The 23,207-nt window shown below is 38.2% G+C and overlaps 1 protein-coding gene across 1 annotated transcript; it reads right to left on the bottom strand.

Moving 5' to 3' along the window:
* Positions 1-264: 264 nt before the first annotated feature.
* bicd2l.L (BICD cargo adaptor 2 like L homeolog) lies at positions 265-22,139 on the bottom strand (the record flags this gene model as incomplete). The annotated part of the gene is given in 6 exon segments (NM_001095788.1): positions 265-1,351; positions 14,239-14,649; positions 14,976-15,128; positions 16,694-16,906; positions 21,082-21,308; positions 22,058-22,139. Coding segments are annotated over 5 exon segments (1,971 nt in total). The 3' UTR covers positions 265-358.
* Between the last annotated feature and the right edge of the window lie 1,068 nt (positions 22,140-23,207).

Raw genomic sequence — 23,207 nt, 5'->3', positions numbered from 1 at the left:
TGGAACCAACAAAAAAAAAAAAAACTAGCAAAGGTATGATTTCTATTTAATCCCCTAAATAATTATATTGGGCTACTGTCATCATATGTAGAGCCCCTTTGTCATTTAGAGTTGGCTAAGTTTTCTATATCTAGAGAAACTGGCACTAACAGGACTAACTGGCTCCCGGTTCTCCATTTAACATTATTCCTGCACTGTAACTTATATTTTAAAAAAGCCTAATGTTCATGAACAAAAATATTTCTGTAAAAAAAAATCCACATATTTTAACAGTACTTAATTTATTTATCAAAAATATTAAAAAAAAACTACACATTCACAAGACAAAAAAATGTACATCTATACACATGTGGGACACTTAAAAAATAAATATTACAAAACCGGGAGCCCTAATTAATACAAACTGTACCTGCTTGTTAGCCTTCAGAACAGTCCTCAGAGTGGCTATTTGTTCTCTTTTAGTGCTCAGCAAAGATTTAAGTTTCATTATTTCATCCACTAGAGCCTCTTTGTCCTTGTCCATTTCCGAAGCTATGCTTTCTAACGAGGTGTGCTGCCAGGACACCACAATAGCACCCTGCAGGTGTTTAATCTGGTCTTTAACAATTGCTATAAAATGAGTTATACTAAGAGGTTCTCTGGAAGAGTCCCCATAATCTGACCCAATGGAAGATGCAGGGCTACTTAGGGGGGAACATTCCCCACTCTGTATCTCTGTTATTTCCATATCTGGACTGACTAAAAGCTTTCCGAAAAAGTCAGAAGACTTTCTTTTTCGGAAGTGCAGCTTGGAGCCCTTTCCATCTCTATAATAATCTAGCATGACACGGTTGGGCGTCAGATTATTTCGCATGCACACGTGGTGATATAGGTGGGCAAGCTCCTCAGTGAATGACATGAGCTCATCCTGTGCCAGGTTCAGCTTGCTCTGCACATCACAGTATGACCTCCGTAGGGTTTTCAAATCTTCCTGCAGTTCGTCCAACAGTCCTTGATCACTTCTTTCACATTTCATATACAGAGTGAGTCTTTCTGTGACTTCTTGCATGTTCCCCTCCCATTCATCTCTTTCTTCCTTGTATTTCTTTTTAAAGTTCTGATATTGCTGCAGGGCTTCTTTAAGATCCTTTTTGAGCCTGGATGCCTCAGTATTTTCCTGCTTACACTGGCATTTTAAGACTTCTGTTTCACACCTCCTTCCATCGTTGCCAAGATCATCTTTTAGAGCATTCATTTTCTCTAGTAGTTCACCATTTTGCTTTTGTTCTTTGAAGAGAGCTTCCTTGGTAACATCCAAATTATTTTTCAGCTCTTCAAGATCAGCCACCATGGCGGCTTTTTCCCGATCAACCTGTGAAACACAGAACACACATCAGATGTATAATACATACAAATATATTTGTTACAAACGTCATGTGTTGGGTAAATATATACAAACAAACAATCTTCTCTACCCTAACTCATGCAAGTATTTTAAAAGGTTTATGGTTTCCCATGGGTAACATGTATGTATGTATGTATGTATGTATGTATGTATGTATGTATGTATGTATGTATTTATATAGCACTATTTATGTATGCAGCACAATACAGTTGAAATATGAATTAACAGAACAGGGGGTCATAGTAATAAATACAAAGTACAGTTACAATAAAGATTATGAGCTTAGTGTCAGAGACATAAGGATGGAGGTCCCTACCCCGTAGAGTTTACAATTATGCAATCCTTTTACAGGTCGCTTTTTTCAGTAAAAGTTAAATTTTTCTAGAACAAAAAAACTGATACAACAAAAGCCACAATGGAAAGCCATATTTTTTTTTTCTTTCTTCTAGATTCAGTAGTACAGTTAGGTATATTTATTTTGCTGCATATTAGCACATGAAGTTGTATGGACAAGGAATTCTATGTAACAATAGCTGGCAGTATGTAGTTTTTGTAAAACCTGCAATAATTATAAGTGCTAGGTGCCCCGGCTGTGGCAAACAATATAATGGGTTCCACACCTATTTACAAACTGACACATGAAAAAATTATGCCTTCAGAAGCATTACTTATGTAACGTTTAAAGGGTTGTTCAAATTTTAAAAGGGTGGTTCAGCTTTGAATTAAACTTTTAGTATAATGTAGAGAGTGATATTCTGAGACAATTTGCAGGTGGTTCTCATTTTTAATTATTTGTGGTTTTAGTTATATAACTCTCCAGTTTGCAATTTCAGAAATCTGGTTGCTTGGGTTCAAATTAACCTAGCAACTTTTCCTTTTATTTTTATTCCCTTCCCCTTTTGGTTGACAATTTGCTGGATATGTTTTCTTGTTTACCTTATGTATGCATCAGTACTATATATGCCAATGATAACTGTGTCCCGGGGTGTTCCCGGTTTGCACACGTATATGATGTCAACTTTTCATTTGAAAATAAAAATACATAAATAAAAAAAAAAATTAACCTAGCAACCATGCACTGATCTGAATGAGACCAACACATAATTAGGGTGGGTCTGTAAAGCAATATAAATAATAAGTTGCAATAACATAAATGTGAAGCCTTACAGAGCATTTGTTTCTTAGATGGGGTTAGTGGCCCCCATTTTAAAGCTGGAAAAAGTCAAGAGAAGGCAAATTAAAAAAACAAAGAAGACCAATTGAAAAGTTGCCATTCTAACAGACCCTTTAACTTTTAGTATGATGTTCTGAGACAATTTGCAACTGTTTTTCATCTTTATTTATTTGTGGTTTATTCAGCAGCTCTCCAGTATGCAGTTTTAGCAACCTGGTTGCTAGGGTCCAAATTACTCTAGCAACCATGCATTGATTTGTATTCAGGAAAGGGTCTGAATAGAAAGAGGAGTAATAAAAAATAGCAATAATGATACATTTGTAGCTTTACAGAGCATTTGCTTTTAGATGGGGTTAGTAGTTACGGAATTATGAATTATTATTATATAATTATGAATTGTAAAAGTCCTGTTTGAATCAGGCTGCTGACAGGTTTAAAGCAACTTAAAGCAAACAAATCATCTGAAAAGGATAAGTATTTCTTAACTGCTTTTTTATATTAAGGTTTATATTTAACTACTGTGGTTTTATTTTTTTTAAAGGTTTTTTTTTCTGTCTTGGGTGCTAAACAGCAAAGTTTGGTGTGCTAGTGTGCTTACAGCAAGTTTGTCACAACCTGCTTTACTTTGCAGTTTTCCCTCCGTTTGAGGGGGTGGAGTTTGATTAGTTGCACCTGAACAGACTGTATAAATAGAACCCCTGGCACTCCAGTGGAGCTTGCTCTAGTGTTCGCTTCTCTTAAAGGAAAACTATACCCCCCAAACAATGTAGGTCTCTATTAAAAGATACTGAGTAAAACAGCTCATGTGTAAAACCCTGCTTCATGTAAATGAACCATTATCATAATAATATACTTTTTTAGTAGTATGTGCCATTGGGTAATCATAAATAGAAAATTGCCATTTTAAAAAATAAGGGCCCCCCCTGAGATCGTAAGATTCACTGTGCACACATACAAACCACATGTAAGGTCACATGAGCCAATTAACAGACAGAGTTCTGCCTTTTGCTTCCACACTTCTTCCTGTTACAGTTAGAGTTGTAGTATTTCTGGTCAGGTGATCTCTGAGGCAGCACAGATAGAGTCATGAAATGGTGGTTCAAGGCAAGAGATGTAAAAGGGCAAGATTTGTGTAAATATATATTCCAGTTTGGTAAGATTCTTTAATATGTCATTCAATTTGATATAAACTATCTGTTGCTTAAGTATTAATTTTGGGGGTATAGTTTTCCTTTAAGTGTTTATTCGTTAAGTGGGGGATCTGTAAGTGGAGTTATAAACACTGGAGTTAAGTGGGGGATCTGTAAGTGGAGTTATAAACACTGGAGTTGAAAACTAAAGGAGGTTCAAACTAGGTCAAAAGTTTTGTTCTAAACCCTCATTTTTATTTTATATATTTATTTTTATTTTTTCCTGTTTTGATCTGTAACTGGGATAAAGAGTGCTAGCAAGATTGAAGGTCTGGCACAGTCTGCCATATGTATGCAGATTTGGAACAAGAGATCCAAAATGCTTACCTCTGTGGTGGTTGTGAGCAAATTGCCACTTTGGAGGCTCAAGTTAGAGCACTAGAGCAACAAATTGCAACACTGCGGTCGATTGACAATCTTGAAAGGAGTCTTTTGCTCACTGAGCAGGACCTAGCGGGGTCAGATAGTTTGGGGGGAACAGAACAGCAGCAGGATGTTGAGGCAGCTAGCTGGGTGACAGTTAGAAAATCTAAGGTGGGCAAAAGGAAAATGGAGGCTGATCCGGAGATTATACATCGCAACAAATTTGCCAGATTGTGTGAAGATGATGGGAGTATGAACTCTGGATTGGCAATTCTAGATGGGGCTGATCTCTCTAACAGCCGGGAGACCAGTTTCTCTAGTAGTGGTGGGGGGGGGGGGAGTAGAGTCAGGCCTAAGCAGATTGTGGTTGTAGGGGACTCAATTATTAGGAAAGTGGATAGGGTAATTTGTCGTCCGGATCGCTACAACCGAACAGTTTGCTGTCTACCTGGTGCCAGGGTTCGGCATGTGGTTGATCGGATAGACAAATTATTGGGTGGGGCTGGGCACGACCCAGCTGTCTTAGTGCATATCGGTACTAATGACAAAATAAATGGTAGATGGAAGACCTTAAAGAATGATTTCAGGGATCTAGGCTCTAAGATCAAGGAAAGGTCTTCCAATGTAATCTTTTCTGAAATTTTGCCTGTGCCATGTGCAAGTTTAGGAAAACAGCGGGAGTTTAGGGAGCTTAATGCGTGGCTCAAGTCTTGGTGCAGGAAGGAAGGGTTTGGGTTCCTAGAGCACTGGGCTGACTTTTCGTTGGGGTACAACCTATACAGCCGTGACGGTTTGCACCTCAATGGAAGGGGGTCCGCGGTGCTAGGGGAAAGAATGGCTAAGAGGTTGGAGGAGTGTTTAAACTAGGCAAGGGGGGGGTGGGTGAGATAAAGGATTATGGGGAAGCTAGTGTAGACGGGGCAGTGGGGTTAGTAAGGGGTCATGGGGGAGGAGTGAGGGGGGCATACAGTTTACCAGCTAAGGAGGTCCCTCTGTTACAAGGAAAACAGAATAATACTAACTTAACGTATACCGTATATACTCGAGTATAAGCCGAGTTTTTCAGCCCCCAAAATATGCTGAAAAACTCTACCTCGGCTTATACTCGGGTCAAGCGCAAAAACGGTCGCCGGCGCCCAAGAATAGTCGCCGGCATCCAAGAATAGTCACCGGTGTCCAAGAATAGTCGCTGGCGTCCAAGAATAGTCTCCAAGAATATTCGCCGGCGTCCAAGAATGGTCGCCGGCATCCAAAAACGAGACGCCAGCACCTCCAATGGGAGCAGAAACCCTCAATTTTTTGATTGAAACTTACCAGAAGCTGCTGCATTTCTCACCCTCGGCTTATACTCGAGTCAATAAGCTTTCCCAGTTTTTGGAGGTAAAATTAGGTACCTCGGCTTATACTCGGGACGGCTTATACTCGAGTATATACGGTAATTCTTCATTTCAAAAGTAAAAGTAGTAACCTCCGCTGTATGCTGGCAAATGCACGGAGTTTGTCAGGTAAAATGGAGACCTAGAATTAATTGCATGCTCTAAAAATTATGATATAATTGGTATCACTGAGACCTGGTGGGATGAAACATGTGACTGGATTGTGAATTTAAATGGTTACACCCTTTTTAGGAGGGACAGAGGGATTAAAAAGGGTGGAGGAGTGTGTTTGTATGTAAAGCCTGAATTAAAGCCATGCGCTAAAGAAATAAAAATAGCTGGCACTGGTGAGGGTGTAGAATCACTCTGGGTAGAGATTTCGACTGGGCAAAAGGTATCAAAAAGAATTATCATTGGTGTATGCTATAAACCACCTCGTATAAGTGTCGAGTATGAAGCCCAGCTACTCTTGCAGATACAAGCGGCTTCACAGCTGGGTCAAGTTGTTGCTATGGGTGACTTCAATTATCCAGACATTGACTGGGGTAATGGGGTTGCTAAGACAGAAAAAGCTAGTAGGTTTGTAAATATGCTGAATGACAACTTTTTATTCCAGCTCGTTCAAGAACCTACTAGGAATAACTCTCTTTTGGACCTTGTAATAACTAACAATACTGAACTCATCTCTAACATTTGTGTGGGTGAGCATTTAGGGAACAGTGATCATAACATGGTCTGCTTTGAGATTCTGTTGCAGAAGCAATTCTATAAGGGAGTAACTAAAACACTAAATTTCAGACGTGCAAACTTTGACAGTATAAGGGCATCTCTGCAACATATTAAGTGGGAAATGCTTTTCACAGGGTTAAACACAGAACAAAAATGGGAAGTCTTTAAAATGCTGCTTAATATACTTGTCAGTATATTCCACTTGTAAGCAAGGAACGTCGTTGCAAAGCAAAACCTTTTTGGTTCAATAGAAGCGTTGGTGTTGAGGTGGGTAAGAAAAGACGTGCTTTTAAGGCTTTCAAGTTAGCTGGTACAGCCGAAACATTTATAAGGTACAAGGAGACCAATAAATCATGCAAAGAAGCTATAAGGCAAGCTAAAATTGCTATAGAAAAGGATATTGCAGCAAGCAGTAAAAAAAATCCAAAATTATTTTTTAAATATGTCAATAGTAAAAAAATGAAGCAGGAAGGGGTGGGACCCTTACTATCAGAGGGGGGTCAGCTGGTTGATGAAAACAAAATAAAAGTGCAGATTCTGAACTCATATTTTTCATCTGTCTACACAAATGAAGAACCAGTAAGTGAAGGTTTCCTTCTTAACACTCCCAATTCTAGTAATACAACTAATGATGCATGGTTCACACATGAAAAAATTCAAAAGAGACTTGAACATGTTAAGATTAACAAAGGTCCAGGGCCAGATGGTATTCATCCCAGGGTAATTAGCGAGCTTAGCTCTGTGATTGCCAAACCTCTTTACTTAATTTTTCAGGATTCATTGAGATCTGGCATAGTGCCGAGAGACTGGCGAATTGCTAATGTGGTGCCTCTATTCAAAAAAGGATCCCGTTCTCAGCCTCAAAACTATAGGCCAGTTAGTCTGACGTCAGTATTAGGAAAGCTTTTCGAAGGGTTAATAAAGGATAAGATACTGGACTTCATAGCAAATCATAATACTATGAGTTTGTGCCAGCATGGTTTTATGCGTAATAGATCTTGCCAGACTAACTTAATTTCTTTTTACGAGAATGTAAGTAGAGACCTCGATTCTGGGATGGCAGTGGATGTGATTTACTTAGACTTTGCTAAAGCATTTGATACAGTGCCACACAAAAGGTTACTGGTTAAATTAAGGAATGTTGGACTGGAACATAGTATTTGTACCTGGATAGAGAACTGGCTAAAAGATAGACTACAAAGAGTGGTGGTAAATGGAACATTTTCTAATTGGACCAGTGTTGTTAGTGGAGTACCGCAGGGCTCTGTACTAGGTCCCTTGCTTTTCAACTTGTTTATTAATGACCTGGAGGTGGGCATTGAAAGTACTGTTTCTATTTTTGCAGATGATACTAAATTGTGCAGAACTATAGGTTCCATGCAGGATGCTGCCACTTTGCAAAGTGATCTGTCTAAACTGGAAAACTGGGCAGCAAACTGGAAAATGAGGTTCAACGTTGATAAATGCAAGGTTATGCACTTTGGCAAAAATAATATAAATGCAAGTTATACACTAAATGGCAATGTGTTGGGAGTTTCCTTAAATGAAAAGGATCTAGGGGTCTTTGTAGATAACACGTTGTCTAATTCTGGGCAGTGTCATTCTGTAACTACTAAAGCAAATAAAGTTCTGTCTTGCATAAAAAAGGGCATTAACTCAAGGGATGAAAACATAATTATGCCTCTTTATAGGTCCCTGGTAAGGCCTCATCTGGAGTATGCAGTTCAGTTTTGGATTCCAGTCCTTAAGAGGGATATAAATGAGCTGGAGAGAGTGCAGAGACGTGCAACTAAATTGGTTAGAGGGACAGAAGACTTAAATTATGAGGGTAGACTGTCAAGGTTGGGGTTGTTTTCTCTGGAAAAAAGGCGCTTGCGAGGGGACATGATTACACTTTACAAGTACATTAGAGGACATTATAGACAAATGGCAGGGTACCTTTTTACCCATAAAGAGGATCACCGTACCAGAGGCCACCCCTTTAGACTAGAAGAAAAGAACTTTCATTTGAAGCAACGTAGAGGGTTCTTCACAGTCAGGACAGTGAGGTTGTGGAATGCACTGCCGGGTGATGTTGTGATGGCTGATTCAGTGAATGCCTTTAAGAATGGCTTGGATGATTTTTTGGACAGACATAATAAAGGCTATTGTGATACTAAACTCTATAGTTAGTATAGGTATGGGTATATAGAATTTTAATTAAAAGTAGTTAGGGGTGTGTGTATGGATGCTGGGTTTTCATTTGGAGGGGTTGAACTTGATGGACTTTGTCTTTTTTCAACCCAATTTAACTATGTAACTATGTAATTCATCAATTTTTTTTTTTTTTCCTGGCCCCAGTGCTCTTCCATAGTCAGTGACCCGTTTAAAAGCTGGAAAGAGTCAGAGGAAAAAGGCAAATAATTCAACTATAAAATAGAAAGAAATGAAGGCCAACTGAAAAGTCATTTTAATGGGGAATTAGCCAAAGTTAACTTAAATGTGAACCACCCCATTAACACTGAGAATTATACCACAAAATTGTGATTGAGCTACAGATTTGAATCACATTCAGCAGATATGAAGCAAGCTACACATTATATTTATAGTTACATCTATACATCTGTTTTCTGCACTACTTGTCAGGCACTGGCCTGAGCAACGCCAACAGAACTTTCACAACACGCTGTTCAGAGTGGTGATAGCTTGTACAGTTTACAAGGTTTATTTTTGTGGGCTCTGTTTTCAGCATACTGGCAATTTACATGCGTCCGTAAATATCAAATTGCAGCAAACTAACAGGGAAGCATTTTTATAATGAATGTTGAAGTGTAAGTAAACCAAATTTTCTTCTACACACAAAAAAGAAAAACTGCGTGTGCATGTGTTTTTTTCCATAATGAAAGAAAATGTAATCCAAACACATTTACAATATACATTGAATATTTATATAATAAATGCTAACACACAGTTGCAACTGAAGCGGTATTTCTGTTCTCTGGGTCTGATACTGTAAACAGTTCAGCAAAAAATTCAGGTCTGTTAATCAGATGTGTTCTACAAATTTTTCGGTAGCATTAAAAAAATATATTAAAGGGATCCTGTCATCGGAAAACATGTTTTTTTCAAAACGCATCAATAATTAGTGCTACTCCAGCAGAATTCTGCACTGAAATCCATTTCCCAAAAGAGCAAACAGATTTTTTAATATTCAGTTTTGAAATCTGACATGGGGCTAGACATTTTGTCAATTTCCCAGCTGCCCCTGGTCATGTGAGCAGCACTATTAACTGATGCATTTTGAAAAATGTTTTCTTTCCCATGACAGTATCCCTTTAAGTAGAAGGTCCACTTTAGGAATGGCTGTAAGGATTCTCCAATTTTATCACAGCCGTTAATATAATATTAAGGTAAATATCAAAGACATGCACAGTTTCTCGCTTAAAAACATTTATTGGTGCATATTAACCACAAAAACGAACATGTCAATGTACAATTCACACACACCACAAAGCAGTGTCTCCCCCCCAGTCTGCCTACCTGTTGTTAGCCACACGCTCCTGAAGCGTTTCGAGCTATTGGGCGCTTCATCAGAGGAGCAGATGATGATGATGAAGCGCCCAATAGCGCGAAACGCGTCAGGAGGGTGTGGCTAACAACAGGTAGGCAGACTGGGGGGGAGACACTGCTTTGTGGTGTGTGTGAATTGTACATTGACATGTTAGTTTTTGTGGTTAATATGCACCAATAAATGTTTTTAAGCGAGAAACTGTGCATGTCTTTGATATTTACCTTGGTTTAATTGGACCTGTGCACAGTACTCGCTGTATAGACAGCAGCTACCCCATAATTGATTTCTGTTTTACTACAAGTTAATATAATATTCCCTTTTATTTAGAGGGAAACTGTCGAAAACTTGGACTTTTTCTGTACAGGCTTCTAGTGCAACACAATTCTCTATTTTACAGTTTTCATAAATTACATTTATAAATAGAGTGGTCTCTGTCGGTTTGGATTCATAAGTATCTGTAAAACAGGCATTCAATAAGGGTATATAACCACTGGGCCAATTTGGCCCTAGTAAATGAAGAAGGTGACTTATGTGCCAGTGCATACTAAAGATTGAGCGGAAGGCAACGGAGGAGAAAACACTAGCCTAGATGATGGTCAGAATTAGGAATCTGCCTGTGTTGGCAGCTTCGATCTATCTATATGGTACTGATACACATTACTAGTTGATCCAGGGGCTAGTCTGATTGCCATTTAGGAGTCAAGAAAACATTTTTTCCCCCCTCTGAGGGGGGAATTGGAGAGGCTTCAAATGGGTTTCCTTGCCTTCCTTTGAATCAACTGGCAGTTAGACAGGCTAAAAGAGAGTAAAAAAGGTTGAACTTGATGGATGTCTTTTTTCATCCTAACTTACTATGTTACTAGGGAAATTAGTGATAAGGGACATTTTACGGATGATTTGTGAAAAGTGGCCGTGCCAGTTAACATCCATAATAGCAGGTCAAATCAACTGGACTTGCTGTATTTTCTCTCTTTAAGACGTTTCACTAGTCATCCAACTGGCTTTCTCACTATCTGTAGTATAGATATGCCATGACCTGGATGAACGAGAACCTTCATAGACATATTGCAAACGGTAACATAGACCTAAAGCAGTGAATGGAATGTCCTGGTATGAGCAGCGATTTATATTAGATATTGGGTAAACTGTTAATTATATTATTCGGAATACCACTTTAAAGGAATTGTTCAGTGTAAAAATAAAAACTGTATAAATGGATAGGCTGTGCAAAATAAAACATGTTTCTAATATAGATAGTTATGCAAAAATGTAATGTATAAAGGCTGGAGTGACTGGATGTGTAACGTAATAGCCAGAACACTACTTGGTTAATACTGACTTGTTAGCCTGGTTACCAGGCCACATGGGTCATAACTGTTGCTTTTGAATCTGAGCTGAATGCTGAGGATCAATTACAAACTCACTGATCAGAAATGTACCATGTGGCCCCGTTCAAGTTGCTGACTAGCTCAGAGTTAGAGCTGAAAAGCAGGAAGTATTCTTTTGGCTATTATATTAAACATTTTTTATTTTGCACAACCTATCTATTTACAGTTTTTATTTTCACACTGAAGTGTTCCTTTAAAGGAAAACTATACCCCCCAAACCATGTAGGTCTCAATAAAAAAACATATTGCATGAAACAGCTCATATGTAAATAAACCATTTTCATAATATACTTTTTAGTAGTATGTGCCATTGAGTAATCATTTTTTAAAATGTCAATTTTCTATTTATAAGGGCCGCCCCCTGGAATCATATGATTCACTGTGCACACAAACAATCCATACATGTTAGGCCACATGAGCCAATTAACAGACAGAGTTGTGTCTTTTGCTTCCACACTTCTTCCTGTTACAGTTAGATTATTTCTGGTCAGGCGATCTCTTAGGCAGCACACAGACCATCAAAAATGGAGGTTCAAGGCAAGAGATGTAAAAGGGCAAGCATTCATTTGGGGGTTTCGTTTTCCTTTAAGAGGATTTTTTTTATTAAAGGTTGAATGTTAGTTTTTATATCTCAAAAGAACTCAAATGAACTTGAATGAAATCAACTTGAATGGTTTCTTATTTAAGAAGAAACACGAATGTGAAAAAAACACGATTCCGCGAGTTGTGAAACCCGAATTTTCAAAAAAAAACTTGAATCGCTTAAACTGATCTAGTTTTCGGGCAGGCTGTTAACATCTTCAAATGGTTCAAGGAAACTGCCATTGACTCAAACATGACCTCGACAGGTTTAGATGGTGTTTTCGGATTCAACCTATTTCCATAATGTAATCAGGAAATGGAAGGCCAAAGGCACAGTTGCTGTAATACCCAGGTCTGGCAGGCCAAGAAAAATACAGGATTGGCATATGCAGAGGATTGTGAGAATGGTTACAGACAACCCAACGTTCACCTCCAAAGATCTGCAAGACCATCTTGTTGCAGATGGTGTATCTGTACATTGTTCTACAATTCAGTGCAATTTGCACAAAGAACATCTGTATGGCAGGGTGATGAGAAAGAAGCCCTTTCTGCACTCACGCCACAAACAGAGTCGCTTGTTGTATGCAAAAGCTCCTTTAGACAAGCCACAGTCATTTTGGAACAAAGTGCTTTGGACTGATGAGACCAAAAAGTGATTTGCATGGCGGAAGAAGAACTTACTGTCAAATTTGGTGGCGGTTCCATCATGCTGTGGGGCTGTGTGGCTAGTTCAGGGACTGGGGCCCTTGTTAAAGTGGAGGGTCGGATAAATTCAACCCAATATTAACAAATTAGGCTCAACTAAGAATTGATGTATTATCTCTGTTGGGGTGCCCACATTTATTCACCGGTCTAATTTTGTTGCGTATTTTCTGCCAATAAACTTTATGTGACTGCTGAAATACTACTGTTTCCACAAGGCATGTTATATATTAAAAGGAAGATACTACTTTGAAAGCTCAGCCTATGATAAAACTCCAAAGAATTAAGAGGGGTTCCCAAACTTTTTCATATAACTGTATAACAAATTACCAGTCCACAGATAAGTGCTCTGTATAATGAGCTTTTTCCTTATCTCAAAGCCTAACAGAGGCTGCAATAGGGAAGAAACACTTCTGAGCTACAAAGAAAAAAATACTACTCCCTTGGTAGCAAAAAAAATAGAAAAATATATTTTCAATTAGAAAGTATACCAGATGTCTATTAAATTAGGCAGCATACATTTTCAGCAAGTACTATTTACTGTGATCCTGTTGACCCTTTAAAAGAAAACAATGTCACACAAATTACCCCTCTAGCTGTATTCCAATAAACTCCAGTCTTGTATTAAAATCCATTTTTTTTTCCAAATGAAACAAGTGATGGACAAAAATATTTGAATTCTTTCTCTCATCTCTAAAAGACCAGTAATATTAAAGTGATACTGCTTTACACACATTTATAGATTAAGATGCATACAGAAACCAAGTACACTACCACTTACTACTTAAATTCCTCTTGAATTTCCATAAATACTCTCCTTCCAAGATTTTACAGGAAGCCACAGTTATCACTATAAAAAGCTTCCTGGAACTAAGTGACTCTGTTCAACTTTTTCCATGTACTTAGCCACTTTGCGATAAAAACATGTTTGCAGGCTAGATTATATAAAAATGATGATGTAATACACAGCAGTCTACATTGCCCATAGGCAGTCAAAGAAACACTTTGCCTTTCCCAACAAACCTAAAATATCCAACCTGTGAGCCTCTAACAATTCTTATTTAAGCTGCGGACTTTTGAGATATTCAAGACCAATCTGTGGCATATTCTACTATTTTCCCAAAAACAAACATGGCAGAACAGTCACATAGCCTTGAGGAGAAGAGTAGGCTAAGTTGTTAAGTAATACAGTTATATATTTTATTTATATTATAAATTAAGATTAAGCAAGCCATATTCTGGATAATATTGGCTGCCAATTCTAATTTCAAAATGATGGGCTCCTGACAAATATCTGATCAGGGATTAGTCATATATAAACTGATTTTTGAATGCGGGCCTGCCTCCACAAACAGGTATGCATACAACTGGAACTGCCCAAATTCTAGCCCATAACTTGGATGGGCAAACTGGGAAATGGTCTGCTTGTCTCACAACCTTTAAGAATAACATCTCTACATATTCTAACAATTTTATTTAAACATTAAACATTCCCTGTTAAGTCATTTCTCCTCTCATAACAATGTTGGTCTTGGACTCTCAGATAAGAAAACGTTTATTTAATGACAATAAAAACCCAACTTCTCATTGGGAATTCAAGATAAAATAAGTCTTTGGTAGTTTGCATTCTCTAAACAGTGAATTTCTTTGTGGGAGCACAAGCCAAGATAAAGCCACTTTTTCCCCTATACATAAATATGGAGAGAATAAGGAGGCAATGCTCACATACAGAGGAGAGGAATAAACCTGACGTAGGTTCAACTTTAAACATTTATAAAGCCAAGATAAGAAAAATAATACCTGCAAGAGCTGCTGTTGCAGTTTTTGAATTTCTGGAAGATTAAGCTCTGTGAAGAGATTCAATGCCAAATTTGGACCAGGATGGTATATGTCACTGTTGCGTGGTGTAGACATCAAGATTTCTCCATTCGTTTTGCTTATGCCAAAGTTGTATCCACTGTCAAACTCTTCTTCGTTGTGATCCTCCAAGTTTGCATGCAAGTTCCTGCTAGAATCGTAATTAAGAAAGGCCGATAATTCACGTCGCAGTTCTTTTTTTTGCTCCCGCTCAGTTTTCAGAGATTCTAGGGTTTCTTCCAACTGCCTTTCTGAGATATCTCTTAGCCTCACCAGCTCTTCTACTTGGCCATTCAAAACCTCAATTTCTTCAGTTCTTCTTTTCAGCTCATGTTTTATTCCTTCAAATTCAACCTACAACCAAATATATTACATTAGCTAGTGTGATAAACTATTGTACAAAAAGCTGGAAGTTAGGAGAAGCCGCAGCTCTGATCAAGCCATAGTACATACATATCAAATTATCCAGCCAGCATGTACTTGCCTAAAATTATACTATTTTATTGAGACTGCGTATGGCAGCTTTAAAGCTGCGCTAGGGGGCGACTCCTATAGAAAGGAAGGCCTACCATAAATTGTTGAATTACTAGTTGCTGTGAGCATTAATGCACCATCATGCCTTAAGCATTAATACATCCTTAGTTTGTTTCAGCCTTACTGAAACAATATGCACTAATTACCTGGCTTTCTTTTAATACAGACACTTGTTTTAGGAGAGAGATATTTTCTTCTTCTAGTTCTGAAAAATCTTGCAGTTGTCTCATTTCACTAATCTTACACTGTTTTATTTCTTCACGCAGCTTTGCCTTCTCTTTTTCAGTTTCTTCATATTCCTATAAAGTTAAAACACAATGAAAATCCTATATATTCACACAATCATCCGAGCAGAAAATATACACTTACACAAAATTAGGCCTTTACTCATCAGGTCAACACCAATGGCAGTAGCCCAGTGCATTTGCAGCAGTCTCCACAAATACATTGATCGCAGAGATGGCATAGCATAAATGCTATATCTATGCTACAGACAATGTATATCGCTTTTTTGTGCCTAGCACAGGCATTTTGATCAAGCTATGGCAATTGGGAATTTGTAAGAAAGAAAGAAAAGTGTTTCCTGGCTTACAGAAAAGAACACTTGAAGGCTTTTTTTTAAAATATAAATGATGTAACAGGTGTTTTAGACAGCAGCTTACCAAGCTGTACCTTGTGTAACATTACAAGCCCAGAACAGCTGTCCCCTAGGACTTTTGACAGCTGCCCTAATTTGCTTGGTTCACCAAGTGTGCTCTATGCAACAAGGGAGAATGAGAATAAAAAGCAAAAAAAGAAAAATGTAATTTCATAAGATAGTAACATCCACCTGAACTTGCTGTCAATGCCTGAATGAAATAACTCTTCTCAGATAAGGAGATTTCTATTTTGGAAGTTATCGACTATTTCCGCTTCTCCCTTTTTTCCCCCCATTCTTGCTACAGTGTGCATTCCCTCGATACAAAGTTCAACAAGGTCAATTACTTTTCCCCAAGAGCATAGAACATAGCTGTGAAGGCAAGCAAAGTCCTGTTCTCCAGGCACTTCATGGTTATACAGACAACAGAGTATAAATGCATTGTGCCAACCTGATCTCTTTCAGAATAAGGAGTCAACCAGGGATCTACAGGGATCTGGGAATTACTTCCAGTGACTGTGTTCACTGTACTTTCAAGTTATTTTTGCAGTTTTAAGGATAGTATTTCCAGAAAGTAGCCAGAGAAGTAAACATAATTCATGTAAGCACATGACTTAAAACACTACTAGGACAAGGAAACCCTGATTCAATGGTGCACGCAAAATTGTTATGCACCCTCAAATAAACCAAATTATGTTTTCTTACCCTGGGGACAGGCCAGAAAATAAAAAAAACTAGATGTCACTTTTGAGACTTCGACTTGTGCATGCGCAAAGAGTAAAATTGTCTCACTTAACTCTACTACGCACACAAGTTTAATTCTGAGCCAGAGATGCCTGGGAAAGATTATGATAAATGGGGCATGACCTACTTTACCCCTCTGGACTAGTGCATTTTTGAGGTGATGCATGGAATTTACTCCACATGCACACAGTAACAATGCTGTGGCTGTCCCTTGTAAGTGCAGTTCCCTTCATAGAGGCCAAGAATATGGAAAATTCCATCTGTGTTTAGTTACAGCTAGGCAGAAGTCGCAGATAATTACCATAATGTCACATCTGCAAAGCACACCTAATATCCTTACACTTATACCCTGCATATGCAAGTCTTTGTTTCATCAAAATGTGTGTATATTCACAGTATTACAAGCACATTAGTCCGTTTTGACAGTACTTTTTAATTTGGTCAACCTTTTCTAAAACAAGAGAAAGTGAATCCCATGAGTACCTTTTTTAGGTTTTGTATTACCAGGTGCAGGCGATCATTTTCTGAAGTAGTATTAGTACGGAATGATTTCAGCTGCTTGAGTTCACTGTGAAGCTCATCAATCTTATCTGTTAATTTTGCTTCTCTTGAAGCAGCTTCTTTAAGCAAATGTTCTTCCCTGCTCTCTCCATCTTCAGCGGTTCGTTTGTGATTGGTTTGAGATTCAGCCAGTGCCTAACAAAATATAAAAATCATCAGCTCAATTTATAATTAATAGCAGTTGGACAAAGCCAGTTTTAAGGACTATACTTTAGCAGTTTTACGGACCTATAGAATACAGCTACTGAAAATAACTTGCTTTTCTGAAATTACTAGATTTTTGCTTAACCCAAGCCCTCTACAACTGAATTGCCCAGTTTTAGCAGTATGTTTCAAATAGGATTAAGGACCATTGTGATCTGACTGCTTTGACAGTCAGAAATAGACTTAAAGGGAAAGCATAACTTAAAATATTCGTCCTATGAAATCCTTAAAAACAGACTATTTTTTGTTTTCAATTTCATTTATTTCTAAAACTATTTTCCAAATAATACTCACTAAGCCTGAGACTGAGTTGGTTTACCCTACAGATAGCTGGTAAAAATTGCCCATTGGATCAGGAAAGCATTAGCATGTTGACGTGGCCCATCTGAGACAGCTCTACATAGACAGATCTATTTATGTATGGTCAGCTTAGGAAATCACTGTTTCATAGCTGACTGACTACAAGGTTCTTATCTATAATATTTATTTCTCTCCTACATGAAATGTAACTTGCCCTAGTTGTTAAAAAGGCTAAGTAACCATAAAAAGCCACACACCCATGGCCCCTTGGAAGGAAGAATAAGAGATGGTAAAGAAAAGTAGGATTTGACCCAGAAGCACTTTACCCCACATCCGTTATAATCAGGCCCAGACTGAGGGGTAAAGCGCTTCTGGGTCAAATCCTAATTTTCTTTACCATCTCTTATTCTTCCTTCCATTCAAAGGTTCCGTGGGTTTGTGGCTTTTTAGGGTTACTTAGCCTCTTTTAACAACTAGGGCAAGTTAAATACCAAGGCAACAGCCCCGGTTACTCTGTCCTGCCTTACTTTTGTGGTGTCCCAGGCTCTAGAAAAAAAAACAGGCAGCTAGATTACGGGATAACTCCACCATCTACCTTTTCCAATTTCTATTAACTATCTTATGGATTGTGACTACATGATATTTTAACCCACTCTCAACTATGGTCATTTTTATACTCCTTTTTAATTAGCAAGTTTATACACATTAACTTATTGCACTGCACTTTATTCTGATAACTAATTGTAAGCCGTGAAAAATTAATTGAATTATCTCAACCTGGGCATAAAATTATTTAATGAATTCATATATACTTAGCTAATTCTTGGATGAATTGGTGGAGTATTATTAATTAATAGATGAACTAAGCTTTATAGAATTTAATTGTTTTTACCAATCTTGTTTCAACATATCACTACAAGCTACTTAGGATAATCAATTTAGTAGAATAATAGTTGCACTAGCACTTTATTTCAATTGCACAGCACTTTATCTTATCATATAGGTACTGCTCAAATACCTAATTGTGTTTTCTTCTTAACTTGATAATCATATAATAACAGCTATCGGCGGGGTTTCTCTCTTTAATTAAATTCCTTGCAATCAGTTGTATTCTCTGACTTTGTCAGACCTCAGCCAATAGCTATGAGAAAAGGTTGTTATATCTAAAATAAGGGTACCCAATTTTTGTTCTTGCATAAATTTGGGTAGCTGTCCCCTTTAATTTATGAGTCGGTATAATATCTAATAGGTTACTTGGATCAATAATAGTATTTTAAAAATACTAATGCTTTCCCCTAAGTGAAGAAATCATTTATGTTAGGTTTACTACAAATTATGGTGTTACATTCACCTGGCACTTTGACTGCAAGGGAAAAAAAATGACCACCAGTTGGAGAAATGAAAAGTGCACTCAGCAGTGAAATGTCACCAGAGTAAGGAACAAGCAGTTCGAAAGATATTTAAAGTGTAACCAAATGAAGGAACAGATGGAACATGTAGCTGAAGTGCTAAGTTTTAGAAATTCAAGGAGATACAGAAACTTAAAGTACAAGACGACCTTGAGTCATCAAAAAGAAAAATAGTTTTAAAGGGGTAGAACAACTAGTTATCTTTTAGTATGTTACATACCAACTTTTAATTGGTCTTCATTTATTCTTCTATGCAATTTAATTATTTGTCTTCTTTCCAGCTTGTGCTATCTGGTTGCTGTATAAGGCTAAAATTTTATTATTTATGTTACTTTTTATTGCTTTCTTTCTATTCAGGTCATCTCCCATTCATTTTTTAGCCTGACTATTTGCTAGAGTAAATATGATGTCTGCTGAAAAAAAATGGAGAGCTGCTTAAGTAGTCAAAAAAATTTTCTTTAAAGGGTAGAACACCTAGTTATCTTTTAGTATGATACACACCAACTTTTAAATGGTCTTCATTTATTCTTCTATGCAATTTAATTATTTGCCTTCTTTCCAGCTTGTGCTATCTGGTTGCTGTATAAGGCTAAAATTGTATTATTAATGTTACTTTTTATTGCTTTCTTTCTATTCCGGTCACCTCCCATTCATTTTTTAGTCTGCCTATTTGCTAGAGTAACTATGATGTCTGCTGGAAAAAAAAGAGCTGAAAAAAAAAAAAAACCTTAAAGTTGTCCAAACAGTTTGGCAACCTAGGCATGTATGATATGTAAGAGGCAATGTCAAAATCCAATCATGCAGTCCTGGTGGATTGAGGCTTACTTGTCCTGATGGACAATTTTATCAGGTCAGTTCAAAGCAAGTGAAGAGGAAATGCAGCTCGAGCAATTGCTTGAACGAATTAAACAATACAAAAATGGCCATACGGGTGTCTATTCGTTCAGTCCATAGGACATCTGAAGATTATCAGGGAATACCACATACTAAAAGGTTTATTTAAAGGTGAACTACCTCCCTTAATTGTTAAAAATATAACAAGCTTGCCACTGTCTCTCTTGTCTGTACTACTGTACTTACTTACTTTAGTGGAACCAACCCTAGTGGTCCAGAACCTAGGAATTCCTGTCAAAAAAGATTCTTGCTGCTGCAAGACCAGAACCCGAGGAAGATAAGTGGTTTTTCTCACTGTGCCCTGCCAATGAAAACCAGACTACAGCTGCACAGGCCGTGGTTGCAATAAACAAGGCTTGTTTAGAGTACCTGTAAATCTCTTTAGCTGCTTTTAAAAGATAAGCAGCATTTTTTGTCTAGTCATGATAGATCCTTTAAAAACATAATTAACCTTATGACTGCTGGTGGCTTAAGTATTTAATATTTCGCTATGTCCCAGTGCATTAACAAAAAAAAAAATATATATATATATTTTTTTTAATTCTACACAACTGGGGTTAAGTTGTGTAGTATGTATATCAAGCCACACCTCATGCACCCAATAAGAAGGGATGAGCTGCATTTTAGTGTGTTTTCTGCAGCAACTGATATGCCCCTCTAATTTTAGAACAGCAGGATGTGGCTTTGAAGCTTCACAAACCTGCACTCTCTCAGCAGTCTATTACACAAATGCAGCATAAAGCCTTCTGAAAACAGAAGGTATTTAGTTGTCTCCTTACGAGACAAGTAAATACCTTTGGTTTTCAGAAGGCTTTATGCTGCATGTTTTTCACGTGAAGGGCTTTCTGGCTCCTTTTAGCCCGTCTCACAATTACCAGGCTAGCTTTATTAAAGGAGAACTATAGCGAAAATTTAATATTAGCTTCCTCATACTGAAATAAGAAACTTTCTAAACAGAATCAATTAAAAATTCTGTACCGTTTCTGAAATAATCAATATATCTTCACTATCCCTCTCTCCGCATCTGTTTCTCCCCATTCTGTCTTCATGCAGGAGTTGCGTGTCAGATGAATGATCCAATATATCTTAAAGGGGGGGGCTCCTTTTGACTAGATGTATTAGCACTCACGCTTAAAATCACCAGAAATCCTGTCTCTCTACATGCAGGATTTGTTCAAAAGGCAGTTATTTTCTTAGATATTGTCTGTAATGGAATCAGTTATTTGAGTGAGCTCTAATACATCTGCTCGGAAAGGGAGGGCCCCTATATTGGATCATTCATCTGACACCCAACTCCTGAATGAAGAGCAACAGATGCTGAGAGAGGAATAGTGAATACAAACTTGATTATTTCAGAAACAATGCAGCATTTTTCATTGATTGTATTTAGAAAGATTCTTACTTCCGTCTGAGGAAGCTTATATGAAATTTTAATTTTCGCGATAGTCCCCTTTAAAGAAATGAAAACCCGCCGTGCAACCGAGACATCGGAGCGCCACTTACCTCTTTCATCTGCTTGAGCTCCAACTTCAGCAGCTCGCATTCTGACTCCAGATCAGAATTCTTTTGTTTCAGTTCCGAATTCTCCTCCAACACAACCAGACCATACTGAGCAGCTTGTAACTTGTCTTCGGTGGTCTCTTGTAGTTCAGCAGACAAACGATCCAGCTCTGCACGTATAATTACAATTTCCTCTTGGGCCATGGTGGTTCGAGGGATACAGAAATGCCCTTTGGATCGATCAGAAACAGAATGTGTTTGCAAATGCTTTTGAAACAAACACGGTGTATCCCTGTTGCTACAGGATGGGGACTAAGGTGCAAAGCACATGAAGTGTTAGATTAACACTTACAAATTATCCCAGTCCACTAAACCTTCCCCATGACAACAGCAGGATGCTACAGTCACTCCACATTTAAACACAAAGTGACAATATTGCACCCATGTATTTGATTGTGGCCACAAAGAGGAATACAGGCTTATACCAGATATATGAATTTAGATCAGATGCTGCACTGGTAAAAGCAGCAGCAGTTACTTTCACATACACCCACACCCAAAGGAAGTAGAGGAGATACAAATGTTCCCCATCTCAAGATTGTCAGACTCTTCATGTGATTTCACAGGCGGCAAATGGCGGGATCGTGGAATATGCGGACACAATGCATTTATTGAGTGCAAGCAAGCTTGTGTCTGTTTGTGTCAGCCTAAAGTAGCTGCCATTCAGCGAGTGGAACAACGCATACTCTGTCTCAATATCAGGTTATATTTAGAAGAAGTCATATAACAATTGCTATACGGCTTGTTCTTTAATTAGAAGACCTCGTCTGGTTGCTTTACGTTTGGCCGGTGCAAGGCCGCCATCAGGGTGAGAAGGGGAAGTTTTAACTTTACCCTCTACTCCAAGTAAATACACACTGACAAACAGTCCTACTTTTCCTAACGCAGCCCGCGGCCCCGGTTCGCTACTTACACCTACCGGAAACCTGCTACGATCAAGCTTCCTCCTCCAGTCTAACAGAAAAGCCCGCCATAAGTCTCATCACGTAGCAGCCGCTTTGTGGGAGTGACGAGCAGAGACGGCGGAATAATTAACCGTGACACAATCGGAAGCGGATAGTATGTGGCGGTGGTGTTTTTCTGCTGCTCGCACTTTCTACTTTTGTTAAAGAACCAAAGAATAAAAAAAAAAAAAAACTTTTATTTTTATAAAAACTAATATTTCTTCAGAAATCGTTCTTAATTTCTGCTCAGGGATGGAACTGAAAAGAGTAATCTTTTCTGGTTGTCACTAGTACTTGCCGCCATTACTACCAACTAGTGTAAACTAGGGCCAGGTTCCTGGTGTTCTTATGCAAACAAGTCACAGAACAAAGGCTACTTTAGGGAGAGAAGATGAAATGGGATTCCACTAGTCCTAACACTGTTGTGTGCAGGTTTCCTGTCAGCAGCAAAAAGTTCCAGGTGACTTCCTGTTCGGTGCCTGAGGTGATGGAAGCACAGAGGTAGAGCTCCTGCTTACCAGGGTCGAGAGTCGGCACATAGAAGCTGTTCTCTTCATTTGAAATTTGTTCGTGTTGGTTCCCGGAGTGCAGAGGAGCAGAGAGGAAGCAGGTTTTTGGTGGTTTGGCTTCGTATGACTGCTGAGGTGTTCCTGATGTGCTGAGCTCTTTAGTTACCTCAGATTCTGCCATTGCATTTGTCAAGCCCACGCTGTTTTCGAGATTCACCTGTGAACTTGCGGTTCTCTTAACTGGGGGCTCTGCTGCATACTGGTTATATACTACATTTTGAGTCAGTTGTGGCAAGTTCTAAGCAACATATTTGTAACAAAATGGTGGCCTCTGATTTCCTGCTGGGACACTGAGTTATCAGCTAACTTAGTCAGAGCTGCTTGCTGAGTTCTATTTTGTGTCACATTGTTTCAATTTTAGTGACAGGAATTTGTCACAAAAAAGAAGTTATCTCTTTGCTGACTAAGACTAAACATTGTTAGTGATTGCTGTCATTACTGATACGTTTGTTACACTTTTATTGTATACAATGTTGCAAATGCTTGAGGAGGATTGTAACCATAGCAACAAATCAATGGTTACTTCTTTGTGAAAGGAAAAGAGTCAAAGAATAAA

Source organism: Xenopus laevis, chromosome 8L (assembly GCF_017654675.1).
Source record: "Xenopus laevis strain J_2021 chromosome 8L, Xenopus_laevis_v10.1, whole genome shotgun sequence".
Lineage (NCBI taxonomy): Eukaryota > Metazoa > Chordata > Amphibia > Anura > Pipidae > Xenopus > Xenopus laevis.
The sequence above is the reverse complement of the archived record's forward strand: the minus strand, read 5'-3'. Positions and strand labels throughout refer to the sequence as shown.